Source organism: Salmo salar, chromosome 09 (assembly GCF_965601325.2).
Source record: "Salmo salar chromosome 09, fSalSal1, whole genome shotgun sequence".
NCBI lineage: Eukaryota > Metazoa > Chordata > Actinopteri > Salmoniformes > Salmonidae > Salmo > Salmo salar.
The window spans coordinates 52,806,147-52,833,514 of record NC_138299.1 but is presented as its reverse complement, the minus strand read 5'-3'; the positions used below and the strand labels follow the sequence as shown (position 1 = coordinate 52,833,514).

The 27,368-nt window shown below is 43.7% G+C and overlaps 2 protein-coding genes across 5 annotated transcripts in view; both read right to left on the bottom strand.

Moving 5' to 3' along the window:
• The window catches only part of ezra (ezrin a), a 30,969-nt gene extending 13,348 nt beyond the window's left edge, over positions 1-17,621 (bottom strand). The window contains exons 1-7 of one of the 2 annotated variants that reach the window (XM_082955821.1): positions 17,462-17,621; positions 8,982-9,065; positions 8,511-8,606; positions 5,515-5,637; positions 5,202-5,353; positions 1,626-1,709; positions 382-528 (exon numbers count right to left, since the gene is read on the bottom strand). In XM_082955821.1, the coding sequence (XP_082811947.1) occupies positions 382-528; positions 1,626-1,709; positions 5,202-5,353; positions 5,515-5,637; positions 8,511-8,606; positions 8,982-9,044 (665 nt within the window). In that variant the 5' untranslated portion in view covers positions 9,045-9,065; positions 17,462-17,621. Of the gene's footprint in view, positions 1-381; positions 529-1,625; positions 1,710-5,201; positions 5,354-5,514; positions 5,638-8,510; positions 8,607-8,981; positions 9,066-17,172 lie in introns of both variants that reach the window. The other variant, XM_045723778.2, reaches the window with a different exon arrangement.
• A 3,108-nt stretch (positions 17,622-20,729) lies between these two features.
• Positions 20,730-27,131, bottom strand: nenf (neudesin neurotrophic factor). 3 transcript variants are annotated; one of them, XM_014211606.3, is made up of 5 exons: positions 26,989-27,131; positions 25,515-25,776; positions 25,114-25,174; positions 23,029-23,132; positions 20,730-21,286 (listed from the first exon to the last, which is right to left on the bottom strand). In XM_014211606.3, exons 2-5 carry the CDS (start codon positions 25,656-25,658, stop codon positions 21,110-21,112), a joined length of 486 nt encoding a protein of 161 aa, XP_014067081.1. In that variant the 5' UTR covers positions 25,659-25,776; positions 26,989-27,131; the 3' UTR covers positions 20,730-21,109.
• Between the last annotated feature and the right edge of the window lie 237 nt (positions 27,132-27,368).

Sequence of the window (27,368 nt, the reverse complement as noted above, 5' to 3'; positions counted from 1 at the left end):
GAGGTAGAGTAGAGGTAGAGTAGAGTAGAGGTAGAGTAGAGGTGGAGTAGAGGTGGAGTAGAGGTAGAGTAGAGTAGAGGTAGAGTAGAGTAGAGGTAGAAGTAGAGTAGAGTAGAGTAGAGGTAGAGTAGAGTAGAGGTAGAGGTAGAGGTAGAGTAGAGTAGAGTAAAGGTAGAGTAGAGGTAGAGTAGAGGTAGAGGTAGAGGAGCGTAGAGGTGGAGTAGAGGTAGAGGTAGAGTAGAGTAGAGGTAGAGTAGAGGTAGAGTAGAGGTAGAGGTAGAATAGAGGTAGAGTAAAGGTAGAGTAGAGTAGAGGTAGAGGTGGAGTAGAGGTGGAGTAGAGGTAGAGTAGAGGTAGTCAGTCATTCAGTCAGATGTTTACCTGTCGTCCTTCTCGTAGATGTTGAGTCCCAGGGCATCTACCCCGAGCCACAGCTCTGTCCCCTTCCTGTTCTTAATGTCAAAGAAGTTGACTCCATACATCTCCAAGTCCTGGGCGATCTTTAGATACTCCAGCATAGCATCCTCCCTGTTCACAAAGCATTAATGGAATCCAAACTGTAATTGGTGGAAAAGGTCTGAATCCAAACTGTAATTGGTGGAAAAGGCCTGAATCCTAACTGTAATTGGTGGAAAAGGTCTGAATCCTAACTGTAATTGGTGGAAAAGGTTTGAATCCTAACTGTAATTGGTGGAAAAGGTCTGAATCCTAACTGTAATTGGTGGAAAAGGTCTGAATCCTAACTGTAATTGGTGGAAAAGGTCTGAATCCTAACTGTAATTGGTGGAAAAGGTCTGAATCCAAACTGTAATTGGTGGAAAAGGCCTGAATCCTAACTGTAATTGGTGGAAAAGGTCTGAATCCTAACTGTAATTGGTGGAAAAGGTCTGAATCCTAACTGTAATTGGTTGAAAAGGTCTGAATCCTAACTGTAATTGGTGGAAAAGGACTGAATCCTAACTGTAATTGGTGGGAAAGGCCTGAATCCTAACTGTAATTGATGGGAAAGGTCTGAATCCTAACTGTAATTGGTGGAAAAGGTCTGAATCCAAACTGTAATTGGTGGAAAAGGTCTGAATCCTAACTGTAATTGGTGGAAAAGGTCTGAATCCTAACTGTAATTGGTGGAAAAGGTCTGAATCCAAACTGTAATTGGTGGAAAAGGTCTGAATTCTAACTGTAATTGGTGGAAAAGGTCTGAATCCTAACTGTAATTGGTGGAAAGGGTCTGAATCCTAACTGTAATTGGTGGAAAAGGACTGAATCCTAACTGTAATTGGTGGAAAAGGCCTGAATCCTAACTGTAATTGGTGGAAAAGGTCTGAATCCTAACTGTAATTGGTGGAAAAGGTTTGAATCCTAACTGTAATTGGTGGAAAAGGTTTGCATCCTAACTGTAGAAGTTAGCAGTACATACAGTACTCAATATCTATATGCTTCTTAGGACATATACACCTATACAGTAGTACGCTATTTCACTAATATGTGATTGTGTGTGTGTGTGTGTGTGTGTGTGTGTGTGTGTGTGTGTGTGTGTGTGTGTGTGTGTGTGTGTGTGTGTGTGTGTGTGTGTGTGTGTGTGTGTGTGTGTGTGTGTGTGTGGGGGGGCAAGCGTTCACACTCACTTGAGCATAGCTCTGTGTTCCTCGTGCCAGGTCTGGATCCGCTGCTCCCACTGTTCTTTAGACAGCTTGTGTTGATCCAGCACTCTGAGAGAAGAAGAAGAAGGCGAAGAAGGAGAAGAAGAAGATGATGAAGAAGAAGAAGACTTTATTGGTCCATTTTCTTTTCAGTCAGGAAATGTGTCTTCTGTTTATCACCTCCGAAAGACACACTAACACACAGTGCCTTCGGAAACTATTCAGATTTTGACTTTTTCCACATTTTTTAGAATGAATAAAAAAAGATCCTCATCAATTTAGACACTACCCCATAATGACAAAGTGAAAACAGGCTTTTAGAAATGTTGGGAAATTTAAAAAAACAGAAATGCCTTATTTTCGTAACTATTCAGACCCTTTGCTATGAGACTCGAAATTGACCTTAGGGGAATCCTGTTTCCATTGATCATCCTTGAGATGTTTCTACTTGATTGGAGTCCACCTGTGGTAACTTCAATTCATTGGACATGATTTGGAAAGGCACACACCTGTCTATATAAGGTCCCACAGTTGACAGTGTATGTCAGAGCAAAGTCATGAGGTCGAAGGAATTGTCCGTAGAGATCCGAGACAGGATTGGGTCGAAGCACAGATCTGGGGAAGGGTAACAAAACATTTCTGCAGCATTGAAGGTCCCCAAGAATAGACTGGCCTCCATCATTCTTAAATGAAAGAAGTTTGGAACCACCAAGACTCTTCCTAGAGCTGGCTGCCGTACTGAGCAATCGGAGTAGAGAGGCCTTAGTCAGGGAGGTGACCAAGAACCTGATAGCCACTCTGACAGAGCTCCAGAGTTCCTCTGTGGAGATGGAAGAACCTTCCAGAAGAACAACCATCTCTGCAGCACTCCACCAATCAGGCCTTTATGGTAGAGTGGCCAGACGGAAGCCACTTCTCAGTAAAAGGCACGACAGCCCGCTTAGAGTTTGCCAAAAGGCACCTAAAGACTCTCAGACCATGAGAAACAAGATTTTCTGGTCTGATGAAACCAAGATTGAACTTTTTGGCCTGAATATGAAGCGTCACTTCTGGAGGAAAGCTGGCACCATCTCTACGGTGAAGCCTGGTGGTGGCAGCATCATGGTGTGGGGATGTTTTTCAGCAGCAGGGACTGGGAGACTAGTCAGGATTGAGGGAAAGATGAACAGTACAAAGTACAGAGAGATCCTTGATGAAAACCTGCTCCAGAGCCCTCAGGAACTCAGACTGGGGCGAGGGTTCACCTTCCAACAGGACAACGACCCTAAGAACACAGCCAAGACAACGCAAGAGTGGCTTCGGGACAAGTCTCTGAATGTCCTTGAGTGGCCCAGCCAGAACCCGGACTTGAACCCAGTTGAACATCTCTGGAGAGACCTGAAAATAGCTGTACAACGACGCTCCCCATCCAACCTGACACCTTGAGAGGATCTGCAGAGAATGGGAGAAACTCCCCAAATACAGGTGTGCCATGCTTGTAGCGTCTTACCCAAGAAGACTCGAAGCTGTAATCGCTGCCAAAGGTGCTTCAACAAAGTACTGAGTAAAGGGTCTAAATACTTATGTAAATTTCAGTTTTTCATTTTGAATAAAAATTTTAACATTTATAAAAAACAGTTTTTGCTTTGTCATTATGGGGAATTGTGTGTAGAATGATGAGGGGAAAAAAACGATTTAATCCATTTTAGAATAAGGCTGTAACGTAAAACAAAATGTGGAAATAGTCAATGGGTCTGAATACTTTCCGAATGCACTGTGTGTGTATTTATTATGGATCCCCATTAGTTCCTGCCAAGGCAGCAGCTACTCTTCCTGGGGTTTATTATGGATCCCATTAGTTCCTGCCAAGGCAGCAGCTACTCTTCCTGGGGGTTATTATGGATCCCCAGTAGTTCCTGCCAAGGCAGCAGCTACTCTTCCTGGGGTTTATTATGGATACCCATTAGTTCCTGCCAAGTCAGCAGCTACTCTTCATGGGGTTTATTATGGATCCCCATTAGTTCCTGCCAAGGCAGCAGCTACTCTTCATGGGTGTCCAAGCTGTGTGCAAGTATTTTAAGGAGACAGCTCGGTCAACACCTCTTACAAAAACAAGTAGTGATGATGTCAATCTCTCTTCCACTTTGAGCCATGAGAGAATGACATGCATATTATTAATATCAGCTCTCTGTGTACATCCAAGGGCCAGGCATGCTGCCTGTTCTGAGCCAACTGCAATTTTCCCTAAGTCCCTCTCTGTGGCACCTGGCAACCCTACTGAACAGGTGTGACAAACTAGGGCCTGTAGGACCTGCCTTGTTGATAGTGCTGTTAAGAAGGCAGAGCAGCGCTTTATTATGGACAGACTTCTCCCCATCTTAGCTACTGTTGTATCAATACGTTTTGACCATGACAGTTTACAATCCAGGGTTACTCCAAGTAATTTATTCACCTCAACTTGCTCAATTTCTACATTATTCATTACAATATTTAGTTGAGGTTAAGGATTTAGTGAATGATTTGTCCCAAATACAATGCTTTTAGTTTTGGAAATGTTTAATACTAACTTATTCCTTGCTACCCATTCCAGTCGTTGTAGTAGCTGACGTGTATAGTGTTGAGTCATACGCATACATAGACACTCTGGCTTTACTCAAAGTCAGTGGCATGTCGTTAGTAAAGATTGGAAAAAGCAAGGTGCCTAAACAGCTACCCTGGGGAATTCCTGATTCTACCTGGATTATGTTGGAGAGGCTTCCATTAAAGAACACCCTCTGTGTTCTGTTAGACAGGTAACTCTTTATCCACAAAATAGCAGGGGGTGTAAAACCATAACACATACGTTTTTCCAGCAGCCGACTGATCAATAATGTCAAAATCTGCCCTGAAGTCTAACAAGACAGCCCCCACAATCATTGTATCATCAATTTCTCTCAGCCAATCACCAGTCATTTGTTTAAGTGCTGTGCTTGTTGAGTGTCCTTCCCTATAAGCGTGCTGAAAATCTGTTGTCAATTTGTTTACTGTAAAATAGCATTGTATCTGGTCAAACACATTTTTCCAGAAGTTTACTAAGGGTTGGTAAGTTTTTTCTTGAGTGGGGAGCTTGATGAAAGCCAGTCAATATTTAAATCACCCAGAAAATATACTTCTCTGTATATTTCACATACTGTAGGTTTTCGTGAGGCTGTGTAAACATGCACACCTTACCTCAAGCACATGTCTTATTGTAATATAACACCTTACCTCAAGCACAGACAGCATGTCATAAATATAACACACCATACACCTGTTTCTTATGATGCTAATTTTGCCATAAAATAACAGGAAGTGAGAACACTTGAGTTTGAAGTTGGCGTCTTGGTATTAGATATATATATATTAGATATATGGGTATTAATTATGTAGTGAACAAGGCATACAGCCACCATCTGGAGGTTCATCCACCCCCTGCTCCATCTGGAGGTTCATCCACCCCCTGCTCCATCTGGAGGTTCATCCACCCCCTGCTCCATCTGGAGGTTCATCCACCCCCTGCTCCATCTGGAGGTTCATCCACCCTCCTGCTCCACACTGACTCACCTCTTGGGCAGCAGGCATTCATTGGCCAGGTAACCATTCTGGTGTGTTTCCTTATTGAAGTCTCCAAACTTGGCCTGTACAGAGTAGGAGGCTAGCAGAACAGCAGACTCTGGAGGGCAGTACACCTCATCATTTAGGATGTCCTCCTTCACCTGGAGGTGGGAGACAAACATCTAGATCATGTGGGGGAGGGGGGGGGTCTGTCTGTGTGTGGTGTGTGTGTGTGTGTGTGTGTGTGTGTGTGTGTGTGTGTGTGTGTGTGTGTGTGTGTGTGTGTGTGTGTGTGTGTGTGTGTGTGTGTGTGTGTGTGTACCTGCAGGAAGAACAGTTTCTGGGTGCTCTCCTGGATCAGCTCCTCATCCACGTCCTCTGGGTAGAACTTGGCCCGTAAACGAAACTGGAGGGGAACATCTTTCTTTACTTCCTGGGCTAACACCTGGAGAGGGGAGGGAGACAGGAGAGGAGAGGGAGACAGGAGAGGAGAGGAGAGAGGGAGGGGAGGAGAGGAGAGGAGAGGAGAGGAGAGGAGAGGAGAGGAAGAGGAAGAGGAGAGGAGGAGGAGAGGAGAGGAGAGGAGAGGGGAGAGGGAGGAGGAGAGGGGAGGATGGGAAAGAGGAGGGGGAGAGAGGGATGAGTGGGGAGGAGAGGAAAGGGAGAGAGAGAGGAGAGGATGGGAAAGGAGGGGAGAGAGGATGAGTGGGGAGGAGAGGAAAGGGAGAGAGAGAGGAAAGGATGGGAAAGGAGGGGAGAGAGGATGAGAGGGGAGGAGAGGAAAGGGAGAGAGGAGGAGAGGAGAGGAGAGGAGATGAGAGGATCGGAAAGGAGGGGAGAGAGGAGGAGAGAGGAGGAGAGGAGAGGGGAGGAGATGCAGGGGGGGGGTGAGTGTGGTTATGACATGAGTAACCCCCATGTCAGTGGTATTCAACATCAGGGGAAACAGCAGTGGGGTTGCCAAAATATGTATTTATGAATTTATATTAGGAATAAAAAAACAAAGAGTACAGATGAATGTCGAGGACAATATACACACGTTTTTGAGAGAGATCATTTGAAAAATAAAATGTTATTGAGTAAATGTATTGGATTTTTTTGCAATGAATAGAAGGTTATACGTTGATTAGTAAAGCTTAAACTGAGTTTATTCACCCATTGGGTCAGTACGAGCTGCATAAGACAAATACATGTATTCACCAGTGGTAATATATATATTTACACACCAATTTGGGTGGACTCTCTCTAAACATTATATCTTTATTGCTAGACAGGAAGTTAAGTGATGCGGGCAACAAACTGCTCCTTCTCCCTTAACGTGACCTGACCTGACCTTGACCCCCATTCCTCACTAAACCACATCTCTCCACCATTATCAGTGACGGCAACCATGTGATCGTCTTTCCTTCACTCAGTACATTCCCAGCTTAATTGCCTCCACCGTATGCATTCCTCCTACTGTCACGCTTGTCGTCGTAGAGAGAAAGGGACCAATGCGCAGCGGGTTTCGTGCTCAACATATTTATTTATAAAATAATGCGAACACCACGGAAGAAAACAATAAACAAACTAATGACATGAAACAGTGAAAGCAGGCTCAACAAAAAGCAGTGCTCTCAAACAACTACCCACGAAAAACAAAGACAAACACACCCTACTATATAGGACTCCCAATCAAAGGCAACTTAACACACCTGCCTTCAATTGAGAGTCCAACCCCAATCAACTAGACATAGAAACACAGACATAGACCAGTGACAAACCCCATAATACATACATCAACTACCCTCTGCCACGTCCTGACCAAACTACAATAACCAAATATACTCTATACTGGTCAGGACGTGACACCTACAGATACCCATTTAACTCCTGGTGTGGAAACCAGATGACGGCTACTATCCTCATGTCTCTAGTATGATGAACAATATTTAAAGTTTAGAAATCCGAACCCATCGCTGTACAAAATCGAAATTTGCAGATTTTAAGGTTGTGTCATTAGATTTGGAGTTGGTGGGGTCGCGAGAAATTCTTAGGGGGGGGGGGAATGGGGTCCCCATGAATTCTGACGGAAACAAATGGGGTCGCCATGAATTCTGATGGAAACCAATGGGGTCGCCATGAATTCTGACGGAAACCAATGGGGTCGCCATGAATTCTGACGGAAACCAATGGGGTCGCCATGAATTCTGACGGAAACCAATGGGGTCGCCATCAATTCTGACGGAAACAAATGGGGTCGCAGTAACTTCTGACGGAAACAAATGGGGTCGCAATCAATTCTGGCGGAAACAAATGGGGTCGCAATAAATTCTGACGGAAACAAATGGGGTCGCCATAAATTCTGACGGAAACAAATGGGGTCGCAATAAATTCTGACAGAAACAAATGGGGTCGCCATCAATTCTGACGGAAACAAATGGGGTCGCAATAAATTCTGACGGAAACCAATGGGGTCGCCATAAATTCTGACGGAAACAAATGGGGTCGCCATCAATTCTGACGGAAACAAATGGGGTCGCAATAAATTCTGACGGAAACCAATGGGGTCGCCATAAATTCTGACGGAAACCAATGGGGTCGCCATAAATTCTGACGGAAACCAATGGGGTCCCCCCTGAAAAAGTTTGAATACCACTGACCTACACAATAAATCAATGGTAGGTTTCATTGCTATGTCTAGAATGGAATAAATGGAACCATAGCGTTTGAAACCATTCCATTCAAATAAACATGATTTGTGGCCTTAGGGCAGTTCCTAACATTACAGTGTACTTATACAGTACATATGTAACGGGCGTTGTATAGAGGGGACCACGGCACAGCGTGTTGAGTGCTCATATTGTATTTTAATGAAATCGAACACTTAGACAAATAAACAAAAACGACAGCCAACAGTTCTGTCAAGTTACACAAACGAAACAGAAAACAACTACCCCACGAAAACCAAGTGGGAAAAAGGCTGCCTAAGTATGGCTTCCAATCAGAGACAAACGATAAACAGCTGCCTCTGATTGGAAACCATACCCGGCCAAAACATAGAAACACAAACATAGAATGAAATCACCCACCCACCTATCACACCCTGACCTAACTAAACAGAGGAAAAAATAGCTCTCCTAGGTCAGAGCGTGACAACATAACTGTGAGCTATGTATGTCGGATTTGTCATTTAGGTGTCACTGTGCAGCTTAAGGTGTATCCATCCTAATTCAGACAGGAAGAGGGTAAAGTCAAAGAGCAGTGAGTCGGATTCCGACCCAATGCCCGACTCAGGCATACAGAGCTGTAACCGCTGGATCACATGTAACAACTTACTTTTTTATCAAACTTCAGCCATGTTTGGAACCCTTTGGTGTTGACGAACAGCAGGCCGAAGTACCAGGTCTCCCGCAGACCGACCGTTCTGGACACCTGGAGTAAACACACAGGAGACAGAGGAGAAAAACAAAGAAACGTTTTACACTGGAGAGACGTGACACTGACAAAATATAGATTTTTAGAAAACCTTGTTCACCTTTGTCCTACAACACGGTCATTAAAATTAGATGGGATAGTTAGTGAGGGAGAGAGTGTGAGAGTGAGTGAGGGAGGGAGTGAGTGAGTGTGAGTGTTAGTGAGGGAGGGAGTGAGTGAGGGAGGGAGGGAGGGAGTTAGTGAGGGAGTGTGAGTAAGTGAGAGTTAGTTAGCGAGTGAGTGAGTGAGTGAGTAGTTAGCGAGTGAGTGAGTTAGTTAGTGAGGGAGTGTGTGTGTGAGAGAGAGTTAGTTAGTTAGTGAATGTGAACTGACCTGATCGAACAACTCTTTGCCGGTGGTGCTGGGAACAATGGAGAACTCCAACTCAGCATCCATGCTGGTAACCCGGATATTGACCTGGAGATTCAGAATCAGAACCGGCCTTTATTCACCAGCTACATCTCCATGTACCAGGAATCTGACCTGGTCAAGTAGTGCTGACAATGCCTTACATTACACAGGATACACAGAAACAGCTTGTCTGTAGGTACAAGCTTTCTTTTCCAATATACTTTGTTGAATGATTACAACCCTGTTCAACTTCCCTATAGCTCAGTTGGTAGAGCATGGTGTTTGCAACACCAGGGTTGTGGGTTTGATTCCCACAGGGGGCCAGTACAGAAAAAAAAAAATGTATGAAATGAAATGTATGCATTCACTACTGTAAGTTGCTCTGGATAAGAGCGTCTGCTAAATGACTAAAAATGTAAAACTTCAAAAAGGTATTGTGCAACTCAGTGACTTGATTTGAAGTTACTTTGAGGTGATTTGGGGACAAGGTTCATTAAGATTAGTTCATTCATTCTCTCATAGTCGATGATTTAGTTAATAGTGGCTATAGCTGTGTATACAGAGACAGAATGTAGATCGCAATCTATTCTAGTCCGCACATCTACTTTCAAGGTAAGGAAACATAAATAATGTCATTGTTTAAGGTGAACTATACCTTTGAGGTGCTGCTGTGAAGACACTTCCTCATAAACCGTCGCTAATCGCTAACTACTATCTCAATAGACTTTGGACTAGCAGGGCCTGCAAGGTTAACGTAACAAAGCATTCAACGCTTGCCAAAGTACAGATGTCTCTCTCAAGAATAACATGAACCTCAACGTATAGGGGTGGGCAAGTTTTACGAGGTGGTAGAAGCCAAATATGCCCTTACACTGAGGGACTGCCCTTAATCTGTTACCGAGGGACTACCCTTACACTGTTACTGAGGGACTGCCCTTAATCTGTTCCTGAGGGACTGCCCTTAATCTGTTACTGAGCCACTGCCCTTACACTGTTACTAAGGGACTACCCTTACACTGTTCCTGAGGGACTACCCTTATACTGTTACTGAGGGACTACCCTTACACTGTTACTGAGGGACTGCCCTTACACTGTTACTGAGGGACTACCCTTACACTGTTCCTGAGGGACTACCCTTACACTGTTACTGAGGCACTGCCCTTACACTGTTACTGAGGGACTTCCCTTACACTGCTACTGAGGGACTACCCTTACACTGTTATTGAGGGACTACCCTTACACTGTTACTGAGGTACTACCCTTAAACTGTTACTGAAGGACTACCCTTACACTGTTACTGAGGGACTGCCCTTAATCTGTTACTGAGGGACTACCCTTACACTGTTCCTGAGGGACTACCCTTATACTGTTACTGAGGGACTACCCTTACACTGTTACTGAGGCACTGCCCTTACACTGTCACTAAGGGACTACCCTTACGCTGTTACTGAGGGACTACCCTTACACTGTTACTGAGGGACTGCCCTTACACTGTTACTGAGGGACTACCCTTACACTGTTCCTGAGGGACTACCCTTACACTGTTACTGAGGCACTGCCCTTACACTGTTACTGAGGGACTTCCCTTACACTGCTACTGAGGGACTACCCATACACTGTTATTGAGGGACTACCCTTACACTGTTACTGAGGTACTACCCTTAAACTGTTACTGAAGGACTACCCTTACACTGTTACTGAGGGACTGCCCTTAATCTGTTACTGAGGGACTGCCCTTACACTGTTACTGAGGGACTACCCTTACACTGTTACTGAGGGACTACCCTTACACTGCTACTGAGGGACTACCCTTACACTGTTACTGAGGGACTACAATTACACTGTTACTGAGGGACTACCCTTACACTGTTACTGAGGGACTACAATTACACTGTTACTGAGGGACTACCCTCACACTGCTACTGAGGGACTACCCTTACACTGTTACTGAGGGACTACAATTACACTGTTACTGAGGGACTACCCTTACACTGTTACTGAGGGACTGCCCTTACACTGTTACTGAGGGACTACCCTTACACTGTTACTGAGGGACTACCCTTACACTGTTACTGAGGGACTACCCTTACACTGTCACTGAGGGACTATCCTTACACTGTCACTGAGGGACTACCCTTACACTGTTACTGAGGGACTACCCTTACACTGTTACTGAGGGACTACCCTTACACTGTTACTGAGGGACTACCCTTACACTGCTACTGAGGGACTACCCTTACACTGTTCCTGAGGGACTGCCCTTACACTGTTGCTGAGGGACTACAGATATCACTATCACTTCAAGCTGCAATATTAAATTTTTTGGGCGACCCAACCAAATTCACATAGAAATGTGTGTTATAGATCTGTCATTCTCATTGAAAGCCAGTCTAAGAAGCTGTAGATCGGTTCTACGTGCTCTATTTCTATGCTTCCCGTTCTTAATTAAATTTCGTTTTCGCGAATTTTACTTTTGGTTTTGTACACCAGCTTCAAACAGCTGAAAATACAATATTTTGAGGTAAAATATATTTCACAGCAGTTTATAAATAAGCAAAGAGTATGAAAAAGGAGACTGCTTCTTCAATACAGACCAGGTATCATAATCTGATTTTCTGCCATGGAAAAAACGATTGTAGCCAGAGAGATTGTGCATTGTTGAAAAGATGTCCTGCCTATTTTCAGCCAAGACATCTTTTAAGGTACAGAGCTTTTGGAAAGTATTCAGACCCCTTGACTTTTTCCAAATTTTGTAACGTTACAGCCTCAGCAATCTACACACAATACGCCATAATGACGAAGCACAACAGTTTTTTAGAATTTTTTTGCAAATGTATTAAAAATAAAAAACAGAAATACCTTATTTACATAAGTATTCAGACCCCTTTGCTATGAGACTCGAAATTGAGCTCAGGTGCATTCTGTTTCCATTGATCATCTTTGAGATGTTTCTACAATTTCATTGGAGTCCACCTGTGGTAAATTCAATTGATTGGACATGATTTGGAAAGGCACACACCTGTCTATATAAGGTCCCACAGTTGACAATGCATGTCAGAGCAAAAACCAATCCATGAGGTCGAAGGATTTGTCCAAGACAAGATGTGTCGAGATACAGATCTGGGGAAGGGTACCAAAAAATGTCTGCAGCATTGAAGGTCCCCAATAACACAGTGGCCTCCATCATTCATAAATGGAAGAAATTTGGAACCACCAAGACTCTTCCTAGAGCTGGCTGCCCGGCCAAACTGAGCAGTTCGTGGGAGAATGGCCTTGGTCAGGGAGGTGACCAAGAACTCGATGGTCACTCTGACAGAGCTCCAGAGTTCCTCTGTGGAGATGGGGGAATCTTCCAGAAGGACCATCTCTGCAGCCTTCATGGTAGAGTGGCCAGACAGAAGCCACTCCTCAGTAAAAGGCACATGACAGCCCGTTTGGAGTTTGCCAAAAGGCACCAAAAGACTCTCAGACCATGAGAAACATGATTCTCTGGTCTGATGAAACCAAGATTGAACTCTTTGGCCTGAATGCCAAGCGTCAAGTCTGGAAGAAACCTGGCACAGTCCCTACGGTGAAGCATGGTGGTGGCAGCATCATACTGTGGGGATGTTTTTCAGTGGCAGGGACTGAGAGACTAGTCAGGATCGAGGCAAAGATGAACGGAGCAAAGTACAGAGAGATACTTGATGTAAAACTGCTCCAGATCTCTCAGGACCTCAGACTGGGGCGAAGGTTCACCTTCCAACAAGACAACGAACCTAAACACACATCCAAGACAACGCAGGAATGGCTTCAGGACAAGTCTCTGAATGTCCTTGAGTGGCCCAGCCAGAGCCTGGACTTTAACCTGATCGAACATCTCTGGAGAGACCTGAAAATATCTGTGCAGCAACGCTCCCCATCCAACCTGACAGAGCTTGAGAGGATCTGCAGAGAAGAATGGGAGAAACTCCTCAAATACAGGTGTGCCAAGCTTGTAGCGTCATACCCAAGAAGACTCGAGGCTGTAATCGCTGCTTCAACAAAGTACTGAGTAAAGGGTCTGAATACTTATGTAAATGTCATATCGGTTCTTAATTATTTTTATAAATTATCAAACATTTCTAAAATCCTGTTTTTGCTTTGTCATTATAGGGTATTGTGTGCAGATTGATGAGGGGGAAAAAAACTATTTAATCCGTTTTAAAATAAGGCTGTAACCTACCAAAATGTGCAAAATGTCAAGGGGCCAGAATACTTTCCGAATGCACTTTATGTAATATATACCATTAATATGATACAGATGCTGCATCTTAATTCGACCCTGTTTCAAGTCTGACATTTGAAAGGTGAAATTATAAACTTTAGAAGCATTTTTAAATCTTGCATATACTACAAGTTTGCATTTCCTGCATGGCAGGAACATGTCTGCAACAACAGGGTGATCAAATTAAGATATGGCATCTGTACATAAAGAGGTGCAGGGCCAGGCAATATAGCAACACACACTTTTGTTTGTCTCTCTCTCTCTCTCTCTCTCTCTCTCTCTCTCTCTCTCTCTCTCTCTCTCTCTCTCTCTCTCTCTCTCTCTCTCTCTCTCTCTCTCTCATAACTGTTCCCTGAACCTTGACAGAGAATTGAAGCGTTGGCTTTCTGCTGTGTTACACAACCTCTTTATACACTTACCCTCCAACACGCCCCAGCGCCATAAAGATAAACCCATCTGAAATTGTGCAACAATAACTGGAACATCGGCCTCCACCACCTACATGTTTCCTAACACATCACCGTGAGCAGATATATACATGATCTGTATGTTGTTCTTTTTTAGTCTGATCATATCTGACAATTTAACAGCTACGTTTCCTAGCAAATCACCATATACTCACCACGAACATACTGTATATGGGCTCAATCTATATGCTTCACTTTCCATGCTACACTTTGTAGTCAGGCACAAAAAAAAATGTATTATTTCATTGATCAAGAAGATTTGGGATTAGAGATGAGATACAAGACTCCTGATCGATTGATTATAGGTCCCGTGTAGCTCAGTTGGTAGAGCATGGTGTTTGCAACGCCACGGTTGTGGGTTCGATTCCCACGGGGGACCAGTACGGAGAAAAAAAAAATGTATGAAATGTATGCATTCACTACTGTAAGTCGTTCTGGATAAGAGCGTCTGCTAAATGACGTAAATGTAATTATCTAGACAGAGATTACAATCCTCCTGATGGATTGATTATCTTGATCAGATGTGTATTTGGTTGCCCCTGTTCTATCCACTCCCCAGTATCTTCCTGGGTATTTAATAAAAACATTTATTGAACCTTTATTTAACAAGGCAAGTCAGTTTAAAAACAAACTCTTATTTACAATGGCGGCCTACCCCGGTCAAACCCGGACAACACTGGGCCAATTGTGCGCCGCCCAATTGGACTCCCAATCATGGCCGGATGTGATGCAACCTAGGTCTCATCTCATCTCCCTGGGTAACCCTAGGTCTCATCTCATCTCCCTGGGTAACCCTAGGTCTCACCTCATCTCCCTGGGTAACCCTAGGTCTCATCTCATCTCCCTGGGTAACCCTAGGTCTCATCTCATCTCCCTGGGTAACCCTAGGTCTCATCTCACCTCCCTGGGTAACCCTAGGTCTCATCTCATCTCCCTGGGTAACCCTAGGTCTCATCTCATCTCCCTGGGTAACCCTAGGTCTCATCTCATCTCCCTGGGTAACCCTAGGTCTCATCTCGTCTCCCTGGCTAACCCTAGGTCTCATCTCACCTCCCTGGGTAACCCTAGGTCTCATCTCATCTCCCTGGGTAACCCTAGGTCTCATCGCATCTCCCTGGGTAACCCTAGTAACCCTAGGTCTCATCTCATCTCCCTGGGTAACCCAAGTAACCCTAGGTCTCATCTCCCTGGGTAACCCATCTCCCTGGGTAACCCAAGTAACCCTAGGTCTCATCTCATCTCATCCCCCTGGGTAACCCTAGGTCTCATCTCATCTCCCTGGGTAACCCTAGGTCTCATCTCATCTCCCTGGGTAACCCTAGGTCTCATCTCACCTCCCTGGGTAACCCTATGTCTCATCTCATCTCCCTGGGTAACCCTAGGTCTCATCTCATCTCCCTGGATAACCCTAGGTCTCATCTCATCTCCCTGGGTAACCCTAAATCTCATCTCCCTGGGTAACCCTAGGTCTCATCTCATCGCCCTGGGTAACCCTAGGTCTCATCTCATCTCCCTGGGTAACCCTAGGTCTCATCTCATCTCATCTCCCTGGGTAACCCTAGGTCTCATCTCATCTCCCTGGGTAACCCTAGGTCTCATCTCCCTGGGTAACCCTAGGTCTCATCTCATCTCATCCCCCTGGGTAACCCTAGGTCTCATCTCATCTCCCTGGGTAACCCTAGGTCTCATCTCATCTCCCTGGGTAACCCTAGGTCTCATCTCATCTCCCTGGGTAACCCTAGGTCTCATCTCCCTGGGTAACCCTAGGTCTCATCTCCCTGGGTAACCCTAGTAACCCTAGGTCTCATCTCATCTCCCTGGGTAACCCTAGGTCTCGTCTCATCTCCCTGGGTAACCCTAGGTCTCATCTCATCCCCCTGGGGTAACCCTAGGTCTCATCTCATCTCCCTGGGTAACCCTAGGTCTCAACTCCCTGGGTAACCCTAGGTCTCATCTCCCTGGGTAACCCTAGGTCTCATCTCCCTGGGTAACCCTAGTAACCCTAGTAAGCCTAGTAACCCTAGGTCTAATTCCCATTATAGTGCACTACTTTTGACTAGGGCCCGTAGTGCTTGGTCAAAAGTAGTGCACTATCAAGGGTATGCAGTAGGGTGCCATTGGGGATACAGCCCTGGAGTATTTATTATAGTGTTGAAAGCTTTATCTACTCTGACTCTCCAGAGAAGAATGTCACAGAAATGACGTCAGATTGATGTTAGACTGACCCATGCGGTCGGACTCTCTCAAGGAGTGCTGTTGCTATGCTCCAAGTGAAACGCCATCAACAGAATACCTTCCCAAGGTTATTGCTATAGCGTAGTGTTTGTTTAAGACACAGTTAACCTTTATGGAAACCCGAGACTGAGCCATGTAAAACTAAACACCCAACACTGATAAAAAATGCCAATGGCTATGTTATCAAAAATGACATCATAGGATTCCAACAGAGAATCTTCATAGGATTCCAACAGAGAATCTTCATAGGATTCCAACAGAGAATCTTCATAGGATTCCAACAGAGAATCTTCATAGGATTCCAACAGAGAATCTTCATAGGATTCCAACAGAGAATCTTCATGATTCGAGAACTGCTGTGCAAAAAGCTTTAGCACACAGCGAGAGTTAATCTATGGTTAGCCAGTAATGCCTACCTTAGCAGTCTTGAGACCTGTGGGTCAAACTCTGGGTTTGGTTAATAAGTAAGACCGTGTAGGCATCACACTTTTAAAATGGACTCTGGGGGTTTCTTTTAAACAGAAGATGGCTTCTTTTCCGATACTGTTATCTACACAAGACAATACTCATCCACTGCTGACTTGGCCTATAGATATTTTACAAATGGTGCATCTCAGTCACTATGAGAACATTGCTGAAATGGGGGGGGGGGGGGGGGGGGGGAACTGAATACTTTTACAGAATTATTAGTGAATTATAACTTTGTCAAGGAACTGTGGGTTATATATGAATAAATTATTATATGTTAAATAATTGTTATATATTTAATCATTATTATATATTAAAGTTAAACAAAAGCATATTCTTAAAGATTGTATCATATTAAAGCAAATACCCTCCGACTCTGGTTTTGGTTCATATTGATGAACTTTTTGAGATAGCAGGCAACAAATGTAACTCACAGCTGTTACATTAGGGCACAAATAACACTGTAACAAATAATCAGGGCAACTTCAGTGATTGTCATCATAAAAAAATACTTTTGTGTAAGGCTATATCATCACTTTTAGACAACAATGGATAATTAATAGAAAAACAAGAGATTATTCTGGTATATTGGACAGTGAAATAACATGATCATCCATTTGACCTGCCTTGTGTTACAGCATAGTTTGGTCTAGGCTCTGTTACATTTATTTAGATAGAAAGTTTACGTGTAATACATTACATTTTACATAGTCGGACAAATAAAAACGTATTTAAAATAAAACAAAAAAAACCTCACCGCTTTAGGCATCTTTGTTTTGGATGGTTTATCAGGTTTAACGACGGAACGTGGGCTCCAAAGTACCGGAAAGAGCTCGTAGTAGTTAAACTTCTCTAGGGAACTCTCAAGTCCGTGATAATGAACGTTAGTCCTGCTCTGCTCGGGTTGGGCGCCTGTCCTGTGAACTCGGCTGTGAAGATTACTTATACTGGACGTGGTAGGCTACTCATGTCTGACTCATAATCAGACATAAAAATGCCAGAGCAGAGGAGAAGCCTAACCTTGTTCGATGACGCCGACGACCTACCTGTGAGACGGAGTGTCGTTAAAAGCTCCACCCTACAGAACAGAACGGGCTGCTGTTGACTACTACTGTAGTGCCATCCCGACTGTTTCAGTTACAGCCTTGAAGTTATGACTAGTGTCTATGGGGACCTTTGGTCGTTCAGACGACAACTACGGCCTTGAAGTTATGACTAGTGTCTATGGGGACCTTTGGTCGTTCAGACGACAACTACAGCCTTGAAGTTATGACTAGTGATATATTTATACTTTTTGAGGGTCAGAAAAAAATACTACCACTAAGACTTTTAAAAATAAAAATTATTCCACTGCCCTCAAAATGTACATGTGACAAAAAGAGCCTTCGGAAAGTATTCAGACCCCTTGACTTATTGCACATTTTGTTACTTTACAGGTTTATATATATTTTTTAAATACATCCTCATCAATTTACACACAATACCCCATAATGAAAAAGCAAAAATAGATTTTTAGACATTTTTGCAAATGGTTTACCAATAAACTACTAAAACATCACATTTACATAAGTATTCAAACTCTTTACTCTGTACAGTCGTGGCCAAAAGTTGAGAATGACACTAATTTTTATTTTCACAAAGTCTGCTGCCTAAGTTTGTATGATGGCAATTTGCATATACTCCAGAATGTTATGAAGAGTGATCAGATGAATTGCAATTAATTGCAAAGTCCCTCTTTGCCATGCAAATGAACTGAATCCCCCCAAAAACATTTCCACTGCATTTCAGCCCTGCCACAAAAGGACCAGCTGACATCATGTCAATGATTCTCTCGTTAACACAGGTGTGAGTGTTGACGAGGACAAGGCTGGAGATCACTCTGTCATGCTGATTGAGTTCGAATAACAGACTGGAAGCTTCAAAAGGAGGGTGGTGCTTGGAATCATTGTTCTTCCTCTGTCAACCATGGTTACCTGCAAGGAAACACGTGCCGTCATCATTGCTTTGCACAAAAAGTGCTTCACAGGCAAGGATATTGCTGCCAGTAGGATTGCACCTAAATCAACCATTTATCGGATCATCAAGAACTTCAAGGAGAGTGGTTAAATTGTTGTGAAGAAGGCTTCAGGGCCCAAGAAAGTCCAGCAAGCGGGATCGGGGCACCACCAGTACAGAGTTTGCTCAGGAATGGCAGCAGGCAGGTGTGAGTGCATCTGCACACACAGTGAGGCGAAGACTTTTGGAGGATGGCCTGGTGTCAAGAAGGGCAGCAAAGAAGCCACTTCTCTCCAGGAAAAACATCAGGGACAGACTGATATTCTGCAAAAAGTACAGGGATTGGACTGCTGAGGACTGGGGTAAAGTCATTTTCTCTGATGAATCCCCTTTCCGATTGTTTGGGGCATCTGGAAAAAAGCTTGTCCGGAGAAGACAAAGTGAGCGCTACCATCAGTCCTGTGTCATGCCAACAGTAAAGCATCCTGAGAGCATACATGTGTGGGGTTGCTTCTCAGCCAAGGGAGTGGGCTCACTCACAATTTTGCCACATACTATCTGTCCTATCCAGGTGGACACTACCTGTCCTATCCAGGAGGAAACTACCTGTCCTATCCAGGTGGACACGACCTGTCCTATCCAGGAGGAAACTACCTGTCCTATCCAGGAGGAATCTACCTGTCCTATCCAGGAGGAAACGACCTGTCCTATCCAGGAGGAAACTGAAACTACCTGTCCTATCCAGGTGGAAACTGAAACTACCTGTCCTATCCAGGAAGAACCTGAAACTACCTGTCCTATCCAGGAGGAAATTACCTGTCCTATCCAGGAGGAAACTGAAACTACCTGTCCTATCCAGGAGGAAATTACCTGTCCTATCCAGGAGGAAACTACATGTCCTATCCAGGACACTACCTGTCCTATCCAGGAGGAAACTGAAACTACCTGTCCTATCCAGGAGGAAACTACCTGTCCTATCCAGGTGGAATATACCTGTCCTATCCAGGAGGAAACTACCTGTCCTATCCAGGAGGAAACTACCTGTCCTATCCAGGTGGAGACTACCTGTCATATCCAGGTGGAAATGACCTGTCCTATTCAGGTGGAGACACCTGTCCTATCCAGGAGGGGACTGAAACGACCTGTCCTATCCAGGTGGACACTGAAACTACCAGTCCTATCCAGGAGGAAACTGAAACTACCTGTCCTATCCAGGAGGAAACTTCCTGTCCTATCCAGGAGGATACTACCTGTCCTATCCAGGAGGAAACTATCTGTTCTATCCAGGAGGACACTACCTGTCCTATCCAGGAGGAAACTACCTGTCCTATCCAGGTGGAATATACCTGTCCTATCCAGGAGGAAACACCTGTCCTATCCAGGAGGAAACTACCTGTCTTATCCAGGAGGAAATACCTGTCCTATCCAGGACACGACCTGTCCTATCCAGGAGGAAACTGAAACTACCTGTCCTATCCAGGAGGAAACTACCTGTCTTATCCAGGAGGAAACTACCTGTCCTATCCCGGTGGAAACTACCTGTCCTATCCAGGAGGAAACTACCTGTCCTATCCAGGAGGACACTACCTGTCCTATCCAGGTGGAAACGTCCTGTCCTATCCAGGAGGAAACTACCTGTCCTATCCAGGAGGAACCTACCTGTCCTATCCAGGTGGAAACTACCTGTCCTATCCAGGAGGAACCTACCTGTCTTATCCAGGAGGAAATACCTGTCCTATCCAGGACACGACCTGTCCTATCCAGGAGGAAACTGAAACTACCTGTCCTATCCAGGAGGAAACTACCTGTCTTATCCAGGAGGAAACTACCTGTCCTATCCCGGTGGAAACTACCTGTCCTATCCAGGAGGAAACTACCTGTCCTATCCAGGAGGACACTACCTGTCCTATCCAGGTGGAAACGTCCTGTCCTATCCAGGAGGAAACCACCTGTCCTATCCAGGAGGAACCTACCTGTCCTATCCAGGTGGAAACTACCTGTCCTATCCAGGAGGAACCTACCTGTCCTATCCAGGTGGAAACGACCTGTCCTATCCAGGAGGAAACTACCTGTCCTATCCAGGAGGAAACTACCTGTCCTATCCAGGTGGAAATGCAAAAATGAGCCAACAAACATTTGACTCCAACTATTTAAATAATAATAATAATAAGGTTTTCAACTACTTTAACATTAAATGAATGGTATGTGCAGCTTCATAGCTCATTTAACCAATTACAATTATTTAAATGATCAATGGAAAACATTCAGTCCTTAAAAATGTAAACACATTTTATAAAGTGTATTTGACGAACAACATAGTAACAAACATTCCATGTTTTTATTGACGTCAACATAAAATGATATCTTAAAGTACATCTCTTTTTTAAAGATATAAATATGGTCTCCAAATAAAAGTAAAGAAAATACAGCTGAAACACATGGCTGCTTATCCCTTGGTAAGGCCACCCTTTATTGGGCTTCATCAGAGAACATCCAGACATGCAGTCCTATCAAATTGATCTGACTGGGAATTCATAATCATTTTTCAATCATGAGCTTAATGTATGCAATCATGAGCAAATTGAGGATCACACTGTATTTAATCTTTATGGTCTCAAAAGGTTTTGGCCTACCAAAATATATCAGAGCAACAACAAAAAAATAAAAAAAATAAAAGTGCCCAAAAAAAGTCCTTTGGTTTAGAACTCGTCTCTCATGTTAAAGTGAGGTTGGTCTTCAGGTTTGAAGTCCTCATTGGGGCTACCATCCTGGTTGAGGATGCGTACGGCGGTGTAGCCTACAATAGGGTACTTTGTCTTGTACGTGCCCTCAAATACACTCTCAAGGGATTGGAGCTGCTCTTCAGTAAGGCCCGTCTGAAAGAGAAGAGGAAGAAAAAGAACAAGAGACACCCATTTCATTACTAAGAGAATACTAAAGGGGAAAAAATGGTTTTCTATGGGTTCTTTGTGGAACCTTTTCTGAAGAACCCTTTATGGTTCTGCAAAAAGGGTTCGATGGGAGTTAAACATCTACACAGGTTCTTTGCAGACCAGAGCAGGGGCATCATCCCCCCCCCCCAAGGATTTTAATTTTTTTTTACATTTACTGCATTTCTACACAATTGAAAAAAAAAAGAAAATGCAATTTTGGAGAACAGCAAAAACAAGCAACATCGACTCTAGCCATTATCACCTTGATGCTATAGTTTCATTCACCTCAGTCAACAAGGGGACTTAACATTCTACAAACATGTCATATAAGAATTAGCTGCCTGCTACGCACAACAGTTACCAAGCCATGCCATCTACTACAGCCATTTTTACCTTGTCTAGCCATCCATTTAACTGTCCCCTTTATGACGCTGCACCCCTTTATGACGCTGCACCCCTTCCCCTTTATGACGCTGCACCCCTTCCCCTTTATGACGCTGCACCCCTTCCCCTTCATGACGCTGCACCCCTTTATGACGCTGCACCCCTTCCCCTTTATGACGCTGCACCCCTTTATGACGCTCCACCCCTTTATGACGCTGCACCCCTTTATGACGCTGCACCCCTTCCCCTTTATTTTAGTCATTTAGCAGACACTCTTATCCAGAGCAACTTACACTAGTGAATGCATACATTTCATTTCATAGATTTTTTTTCTGTGCTGGCCCCCCGTGGGAATCGAACCCACAACCCTGGCGTTGCAAACACCATGCTCTAACTGAGCTACAGGGTGATGCTGCACCCCTTTATGACGCTGCACCCCTTCCCCTTTATGATGCTGCACCCCTTTATGACGCTGCACCCCTTCCCCTTTCTGATGCTGCACTCCTTTATGACGCCGCACCCCTTCCCCTTTATGATGCTGCACACCTTCCCCTTTATGATGCTGCACCCCTTTATGACGCTGCACACCTTTATGATGCTGCACCTCTTCCCCTTTATGATGCTGCACCCCTTCCCCTTCATGACGCTGCACCCCTTTCCCTTCATGACGCTGCACCCCTTTCCCTTCATGTTGCTGCACCCCTTCATGTTGCTGCACCCCTTCATGTTGCTGCACCCCTTTATGACGCTGCACCCCTTTATGACGCTGCACCCCTTTATGATGCTGCACCCCTTCCCCTTCATGACGCTGCACCCCTTTATGACGCTGCACCCCTTTCCCTTCATGACGCTGCACCCCTTTATGACGCTGCACCCCTTTATGACGCTGCACCCCTTCCCCTTTATGATGCTGCACCCCTTCCCCTTCATGACGCTGCACCCCTTTCCCTTCATGACGCTGCACCCCTTCATGACGCTGCACCCCTTCATGATGCTGCACCCCTTCCCCTTCATGACCCTGCACCCCTTCCCCTTCATGACGCTGCACCCCTTCATGACGCTGCACCCCTTCATGACGCTGCACCCCTTCCCCTTCATGCCGCTGCACGCCTTCATGACGCTGCACCCCTTCATGATGCTGCACCCCTTCCCCTTCATGACGCTGCACCCCTTCCCCTTCATGACGCTGCACCCCTTCCCCTTCATGACGCTGCACCCCTTCATGACACTGCACCCCTTCCCCTTCATGACGCTGCACCCCTTCCCCAGCCCAACCGTTTGTTTTGTTGTCCTTTACTCACAGTGTCAGAAGTCAGATCAGCTGGCTCAAGGGACATTTTGGCCACAGCCCTTGTGCAGTCCTTTCCAACCAAGACATTGTATGGTCCATCTTTCCCATAGAACTCTACAATGATAAACTGTATTAGTCCCACTGTAATAACAGCTCCTCAGTACTTACAGCTGTTACATATTTGCAGTTTGTGTGGGCCTCACATCGAAACCCCCTTATCCTCTTCCCCTGTTATCTATCTTGTTATTTCCAATGTAATTACCAGGATTGGAGTCAATTCTATTTCAATTCCAGACAATTCAGGAAGTACACTGAAATTCAAACTCGAATTCCAATTCTCTTCAATGGTTTTCAAGTAGGAAAATGTGGAATTGGAATTTGGTTAACTTTATGAATTGACTGCAATTGACCCCAACCCTGGTAATTACACAGCTTCCTATGTAGATACCAGTGATTGTGAATAGAGGTCGACCGATTAATCGGCATGATTAATTAGGCACGATTTCAAATTTTCATGACAATCGGTAATCTGCCTTTTTGGACGCCGATTATTGCCGATTACATTGCACTCCACGAGGAAACTGCGTGGCAGGCTGACCACCTGTTATGCGAGTGCAGCAAGGAGCCAAGTTAAGTTGCTTGCTAGCATTAAACTTATCTTATAAAAAAACGATCAATCTTCACATAATCACTAGTTAACTACACGTGGTTGATGATATTACTAGGTTAACTAGCTTGTCCTGCGTTGCATATAATCAATGCGGTGCCTGTTAATTTATCATTGAATCACAGCCTACTTCGCCAAATGAGTGATAATTTAACAAAAGCTCATTCGCGAAAAAAAAGCACATTCGTTGCACCAATGTACCTAACCATAAACATCAATGCTTTTCTTAAATCCATGTTAGTAGACAATATTAACTAGGGAAATTGTGTCACTTCTCTTGCGTTCTGTGCAAGCAGAGTCAGGGTATATGCAGCAGTTTGGGCCGCCTGGCTCGTTGTGAACTGTGTTTCTTCCTAACAAAGACCGTCATTAATTTGCCAGTATTTTACATAATTATGATATTACATTGAAGGTTGTGCAATGTAACAGCAATATTTTGACTTAGGGACGCCACCCGTTTGACAAAATACGGACCGGTTCCGTATTTCATCGAAAGAATAAACGTTTTGTTTTTCGAAATTATAGTTTCCGGATTTTACCATATTACTGACCAAAGGCTCGTATTTCTGTGTCTTTATTATAATTAAGTCTATGATTTGATATTTGATAGAACAGTCTGACTGAGCGGTGGTAGGCAGCAGCAGGCTCGTAAGCATTCATTCAAACAGCACTTTAATGCGTTTGCCAGCAGCTCTTAGCAATGCTTGAGGCACAGCGCTGTTTATGACTTCAAGCCTATCAACTCCCGAGATTAGGCTGGCAATACTAAAGTGACTATAAGAACATCCAATACTCAAAGGTATATGAAATACAAATGGTATAGAGAGAAATAGTCGACGCGTCATAATTCCTAAAACTTCTTAACTGGGAATATTGAAGAACTGGGAATATTGAACTACCAGGTTTCATATGTTCTGAGCAAGGAACTTAAACATTAGCTTTTTTACATGGCACATATTGCACTTTTACTTTCTTCTCCAACACAGTGTTTTTTAATTATTTAAAAACCAAATTGAACATGTTTCATTATTTATTTGAGACTAAATAGATTTTATTTATGTAATATATTAAGTTAAAATAAAAAGGGTTCATTGTTCATTTAGTATTGTTGTAATTGTCATAACTACAAATATATATATATATATATATATATATATATATATATATATAAAAATGTAATCGGCCGACTAATAGGTATAGGCTTATTTTGGTCCTCCAATAATTGGTATCGGCGTTGAAAAATAATACTCGGTCGACCTTTAATTGCGAAGGATCATTCATTCAGCATTGACACATAACTTTATCTTGTCTCTTTATACTGTCCTGAACTACTGTGATATCATTGGGACGTCATCATCATCATCATCACGCCACACTAGCAGTCTGTGGAGTTTGATAAGTTATCACCCCAACACTTTGTGTATTTACCTTTCCCCTTGGTTACATCAAACACCACTCCTTTTATGGCCATGTAAATGGGATGCCCTTCCTAAAACACAGCAACAGTTACATTATGACTTTTATTTTTTATTTTTTTAGATCAATTAGCATTATCAGTGATAAAGCAAACGATGTCATTGTGTTGGCTGACCCCACCCTCACGCTGATAGTCCATAACATTTACATATACCAAGACGAGCTATTCATTCCTCCATTAACCTACCATAGATTAGTCCTGCTGTAGTGAAAATCACGGGTTAGTTACACCCATAGCTCTGGTCCACGGCGTTAGTGCGTGTTCCTCCGCTACAACTAGTGAAGGGACGCGACCTACCGCCGTGGACCAGAGCTAGCCTACCCACAGACCTATATAACAAACAAGTAGTTACCTCACTCCCATCGTGCCTTTTTAAATCTTCCTCTGTGAACAGTCGGACAGGTTTTGAGGCTGGTTTGTGTTTTAGTTTAACATCGTCTGCCAAACTCAACACGAGAAGGACAAATGTGATAAAAAGTTGCACTGGTGTTACCATGGTTGCCTGGCTATTTGGACAAGTCTCAACAACATTAATAAATAATAATTCCGATGTCCTCTTCTAAGGAGCTCATTTGCTTCCTAGTTCCGGTTTTGTCTCTGTCGCTCTAACTGTCCTAAAAAAAAGAAAGAAATTAGTCCGTGAACACAAGTAGGCTACTAGAGAAGAAAGTGAAATTAAAGTTTAAGGTAAAGTTAATCCATGTCCCTAGATAAATATTAGATTTCCTTAACGTTTAGTAGATGGATCATGTTGTTTCTGATGCTGCCGGCGGCTGAAAGTGCTGTGTGCATGTGATAGTCGGGTCAAATTGGTTGCCTCTCTTAAAACTGTTCTGGGACCAGTTAACACTTCCACACAATCCAAGTTACCGAGAGGGGAAAAAATAAAACTGCCCTGTCATCAGTTAAACAGTTAAGGGCAATGCCTACCACTCCTCCTCTACCAATAGACGAGAAAAATAGATTACCGTGTTCTCCTGGCAGTAGGATTTAATACTGGCAACACGGTCGCGGATTTTCTTTCCTCAAAATAAGAGTCCCTCTACAAAGACGTACTAAACTTTGGGAATATCGTTATTTATTTATTTTAATCTAGTGCAGAGGTTGTAATATTAGAATGGGGCACAAGGTGCAATTTCGAAATTGGGTAGATGTTCTCCAATGATGGAAGGGAGGACCCGAGCGAAAACGTTTGGGAACCACTCCTCTAGTGCAGTACAACCATTTTTTCACAGCATTACAAACACCTTTAGACATTTTTTTTATTTTTATTGATAATTAACTTAAATGTAATAACTTTGTTTATAAGTAAGTAACTTAAATATATATAGTATTATTTATACTAGCATTTCTTTAGAAAGTTTACACCAATACTGGTACCCTTGTTTATTCCATGTGTAACTCTGTGTTGTTTTGTGTCGCACTGCTTTGCTTTATTCTTGGCCAGGTCGCAGTTGTAAATGAGAACTTGTTCTCAACTAGCTTACCTGGTTAAATACAGGTGAAATAAAATAAAAAATGTAAAACTATGTTGAAAACTATTGTGTAGTGCTCTTAAGCCAGTTCCAATGTGTTTTTACATTTGTTCCCCTCAAATCAGGACCTGATTTAGACCTGGGACACCAGGTGGGCTGCAATTAATTATCAGGTAGAGCGTAAAACCAGCAGGCTCCAAACTTTTCCCCTCGTCAGTCTACACACAATACCCCATAATGAAAAAGCGAAAACTGTTTTTTAAATTTTAGCAAATGTAATAAACATTTAAAACAGAAATACCTTATTTACATACAGTGGCAAGGAAAAGTATGTGAACCCTTTGGAATTACCTGGATTTCTGCATAAATTGGTCATCAAATTTGATCTGATCTTCATCTAAGTCACAACAATAGACAAACATAGTGTGTTTAAACAGCTTAGGGCTGTTGTCCTGTTGGAAGGTAAACCTTCGTCCCAGTCTGAGGTCCATAGCTCTCTGGAGCAGGTTTTTATCAAGGATCTCTGTACTTTGCTCTGTTCATCTTTGCCTCGATCCTGACAAGTCTCCCAGTCCCTGCCGCTGAAAAACATCCCCACAGCATGATGCTGCCACCACCGTGCTTCACCGTAGGGATGGTGCCATGTTTCCTCCAGACTTGACGCTTGGCATTCAGGCCAAAGAGTTCAATCTTGGTTTCATCAGACTAGAGAATATTGTTTCTCATGGTCT